The following is a 4,742-nucleotide window of genomic DNA, read 5'->3' as shown; positions in this document are numbered from 1 at the left end:
GTTAACAGGTAAAATATTACAGCGGGCTGCGTAAAAATATGACCCGAGTCAGTGGCACTAAATGAATGAATGCCTGTGAAGCTGTTCAACGTGGATGTCAAATGCATGACTTCTCCCTGTCCTCGCCCGTCCTCGTGCTCCCCACAAAGAATCAAAGGTGAAACGCGGGGCAAGCGCTCCGGCAGCACGAGAGGGACACATCAAAGAATGCGAAACGGGAAATCCATAATGCCTTGCTGTAAAATTTGGAGCCATTCTGTCTCTTTCTTGACTGACTGCCCCGGCCTGGCCTGCCCTTTTTTCCACGTTATGGCTGTCGTAAAAAAAGTAATTCTCAATGCGGTGGGTGGTTCATAGTGTTTACTTCTGGTGCGCCGGTAACCTTGCTCTCGCTCTGTCACTTCTTAAGATGACCCAAGTTTGAACCCGCCGCGAGCTAGCTATCATATTTTTTATGTCGGTACGAGTCCCTCCACGCTCTGATCTGCTGTCGTTAGTAACACGGCAGAGGCAGTAAATGCGAGGTAGTTAGGAACGAGGTTAAAGTCTGGGATCAGATTAGAAACACTTAACTGGGCCAGATGTCAGTAGCCAATTCGTCTCCTACATCGTATAACAATTTGTTCAACTTTTTTTCCCACGAATGTAAACTTTAAAAAATGAAATGTTACGCCACAAAATAAACTACGCAGCAAGACCCCTTAAATAATTTGAATAAGAGATTGCTTTTTTTTCTCGATGGAGATGGGTTAAATTAAACAGGGGATTATGTTGTATGTAAAGAGGGGATTAAAATAGTTTAAAAGCAACTAAATTAAACCCGCCCAAACACTGCAGCCGATGCTTAAGTCGAAGTAATGAGTGTAAACTACCGAATATTCGCGACAAAGGACCTTCGATGCTTCCCATTGTGTCAGGCATTAACACCTTTTCAAAGTTAAATCCTCGGATTGTCTAAATTTCAACAGGAGGTAGTATTAAAATGCGCCCTGTAACAAATGGCTGAGAGTTTAGAGCGGCTTCTGCCCTGTGGGGGCGGAGCGAGATGACACCACAATTAAAGATGAACTTTGTGTGAACTAATTTATCCGCGCAAGGTAAAAAGGAGGCCGAGACACTGCGTATATAAGGGGCGTTTAAACATTGAGACATTTCACTTGAGCGTAAACACAGCTCCCGGTTTTTCTCTTTGGCTGCAATCCCTTCACGAAATCCATCATGGGTTTCTATTCTCTGGCTGTAACTTTCCTTTGCACTGTCGTGCTTCCAGTTCTGCTATTTTTAGTAGCAGTGAAATTGTGGGAGTTTTTCATGATCCGTGGACGCGATGCAAGTTGCCCCCTTCCCCTGCCGCCTGGGACCATGGGTATGCCGTTCCTGGGCGAGACGCTACAACTGATTCTTCAGGTATGTCCAGGCACTGTTTACGTCTTGCTCAACTTTCTATACTTATTATTAGAAACTAAAGTAAAACACGTGTTATTAGACACTTGACAGTTAGCTAAATCTTGCAGTTGAGGTTCCCGCTGTGGATACATTTTTTTTTTAAACAATCCTTAATCCAACACGTCTATTTCTTCTGTCTTTAGAGGAGAAAGTTCCTACGGATGAAGCGGCAGAAATATGGATATATCTACAAAACGCACCTCTTCGGCAATCCCACTGTGCGCGTATTGGGTGCCGATAACGTCAAGCAAATTCTACTGGGCGAAAACAAACTTGTTGCGGCCCAGTGGCCGGCTTCCGTGAGGACTATCCTGGGCTCAGACACCCTCTCCAACGTGCACGGATCCCAGCACAAGAACAAGAAAAAGGTAGGAAATAAAAACGGCATATTGCTCTTCTCAAAGGAGGAGGACCCCTTGTCTTGTCTTTCTCATGTTGGCAGCGCATAACCCCCAGAGATGTGAAATTAATCCGTAACTTCTTTTTTTGCAGGCAATATTGAAAGCGTTCTCCCGGGAAGCGCTCGAGCAATACATCCCGGTTATCCAGGAGGAGGTGAGGTGCGCGCTGAAGGACTGGCTTAAGCGCGACTCGTGTGTGCTCGTGTACCCCGAGATGAAGCGACTCATGTTCCGCATCGCGATGAGGATCCTGCTCGGCTTCGAACCGGAGCAGATCAAGACAGACGAACAGGAGCTAGTGGAGGCGTTTGAGGAAATGATCAAGAATCTTTTCTCCCTTCCGATAGACGTGCCCTTCAGCGGACTTTATCGGGTGAGTTACTTGATTTTTTTATTTTAAATCGTTTTTACCGTTAAGAAAAATGTCTTTAAACGAAATTGCCTCATTACAAAACAAAAATCAAAACTCTAGCGCTAACATTGTGACTGCGTCTTCTTTGTAGGGGCTGAAGGCTCGCAATTTCATCCATTCCAAGATCGAGGAGAACATTACGAAGAAACTCCAAGAGGAGGACACCGAGGGCAAACATAAAGATGCTCTTCAGTTACTGATCGAGAACAGCCGGAAATGCGAGGAGCCATTCAGCATGCAGGTAAGAGCTTCATCACCACCCTTCCATTGGTTATTAATATATGACCTGTATTCATGGAAGAGATGACAGTTAAATGTTAGTTCGTTTACATTATACTAATTAGATGCATTTATTTTCCCCTCAGGCGATTAAAGAGGCAGCGACAGAACTGTTATTTGGTGGGCACGAGACCACTGCCAGCACAGCCACCTCCCTGGTGATGTTCCTCGGCCTGCACCCAGAGGTGGTCCAGAAAGTACGCGAGGAGCTGCAAGAGAAGGTGAGCTACAACCCACACACTGGCGATGGCTTAGGCCTAAACGCGTCTGGAAATGGTCTCTATCAATGAGAAAAGCTTGAGAGCGCGGTTTTATTCTACTCTGAGCTACAACCCACAACACTTATTCCTTCTTTTCCTTCAGTAAAGACTCCATTAGATGAATCATTTTTATAATAAATTGGTAAAATTATTATTCTAATTTTTTTAACATGGGGATGTTACAGTCATCCACTGACCACATGCCCACGAGCCTCAATTTCAGTTTCAATTTGTTTATTTGATGAAGTGGGACAGTGTACACATTAATAAACACTAGAATGTAAATGCACCCAATTATAGCCAAAAGGCTAGTTTCCATTGGCAGTCCCCCTGCCAGAGTGAAAATGGCTAAAAAAGTCATTAACATATATATCACTGAAGGGACCTGTTGGCTGACCAAATCTTTATGTATCTTTTGAGTGAAAATGGCTAAACAACTTAAAAAAGGCATTAACATATATAATTGAAGGGACCTATTGGCTGACCAAAGCTTAATGTATCTTTTGAGTGAAAATGGCTAAACAACTTAAAAAAGGCATTAACATATATATCACTGAAGGGGACCTGTTGGCTGACCAAAGCTTTATGTATCTTTTGACCACAGGAGGAGGAGGGGCTGTACTCTAAAGGGGAGACCCCTAGCATGGAGCTGCTGGAGCAGCTGAAGTACACCGACTGTGTCGTCAAGGAGACGCTGCGCATCAACCCCCCCGTTCCTGGAGGGTTCCGAGTGGCCCTCAAGACATTTGAACTCAACGTAAGTCTAGCATCTGTGGAACACACACACACACACACACACACATACACAAACTCACACACACACTCAGACTCTGCCTGAAGTCAGATGCAGTGCAGCCCAGCATCTGTGGATTTTGAAATGATTGAATATGGGATTAATTAGTTGATGTTGGGGGGGGGGGGGGGGGGGGGTGGGGGGGGGGTAAGCACATTTTATTTTCGTTAGAAATTCCAGACAAACGTGGAGGCACACTGAGGACGTCTGTTTAGTAAAAGTTTGCCATTCGGTAAATCAGTTTAGGTTGTCAGATCAGGTTCTCAGGAAACATTTTTCAGGCTGGCATTTCCCCTGTCTAATGTCGATTAACTTTTAAAATAACACGTCTCTTCTCCTTCTCCAAATCCACAGGGTTTCCAAGTTCCCAAGGGCTGGAACGTCATCTACAGCATCTGTGACACCCACGACGTCGCAGACACGTTCGTAGACAAGGAAGACTTCAAGCCGGAGCGCTTTATGGCCAAGGCTTCCGAAGACTCCTCCTCCTCCTCCTCCCGTTTTAACTATATCCCATTTGGTGCCGGCTCCCGGATGTGCGTCGGGAAGGAGTTCGCCAAAGTGCTCCTCAAAACATTCCTCGTCGAGCTCACACAGCACTGCAACTGGACTCTGTCAAACGGACCCCCGACCATGAAAACTGGGCCAACCGTGTACCCCTCGGACAATCTCCCCACTAGATTCGAAAGTTATATCGGCAATTAGAACCCCTTCCCCTAACCCACCCCACCCCACCCCCTCAAAAATCTGTATATGGCCAATAAGCAGCGATGATGTACATATAGACATATTTTAAAGAGTTTAAGATGAAATTGCAGTGTATTTAACATTTTTTATGTATAACTTTGTTAATACAGATAGATGTATGTATATATATATATATATAAAACTCCATATCTTTAAAGCGAAAGGCACTATGCTTACATGGACTACCATTTTCAAGGAGTCTGTGGTGTACATTTGTAATGTAGCTATTTTATATAGTGTGTGTTTTGTATTGTATACAACTTATTTAAAATGAGACTTTATTGTATGGGCTTTATTTAATAAAAAAAAAATCAATTTACACAAAACTGTGTTTGCCTGCCTGATGAAACCAGACAAAAGCTTTTTTCAAAGCTTAAAATGTTGAACGTAATTCAAGCAGTTCA

At 44.1% G+C, this 4,742-nt stretch overlaps 1 protein-coding gene across 1 annotated transcript; it reads left to right on the top strand.

Moving 5' to 3' along the window:
• Positions 1 to 1,592: 1,592 nt before the first annotated feature.
• cyp26a1 (cytochrome P450, family 26, subfamily A, polypeptide 1) lies at positions 1,593 to 4,296 on the top strand (the record flags this gene model as incomplete). The annotated part of the gene is made up of 6 exons (XM_080834308.1): positions 1,593 to 1,814; positions 1,939 to 2,220; positions 2,351 to 2,500; positions 2,625 to 2,759; positions 3,403 to 3,555; positions 3,946 to 4,296. The coding sequence occupies exons 1-6, from the start codon at positions 1,608 to 1,610 to the stop codon at positions 4,294 to 4,296; spliced, it is 1,278 nt and encodes a 425-aa protein (XP_080690434.1). The 5' UTR covers positions 1,593 to 1,607.
• Between the last annotated feature and the right edge of the window lie 446 nt (positions 4,297 to 4,742).

The sequence above is a fragment of the Sprattus sprattus genome (genome assembly GCF_963457725.1).
Source record: "Sprattus sprattus genome assembly, chromosome: 3".
Classification (NCBI taxonomy): Eukaryota; Metazoa; Chordata; class Actinopteri; order Clupeiformes; family Clupeidae; genus Sprattus; species Sprattus sprattus.
This window is presented reverse-complemented; position numbering and strand designations above follow the sequence as displayed.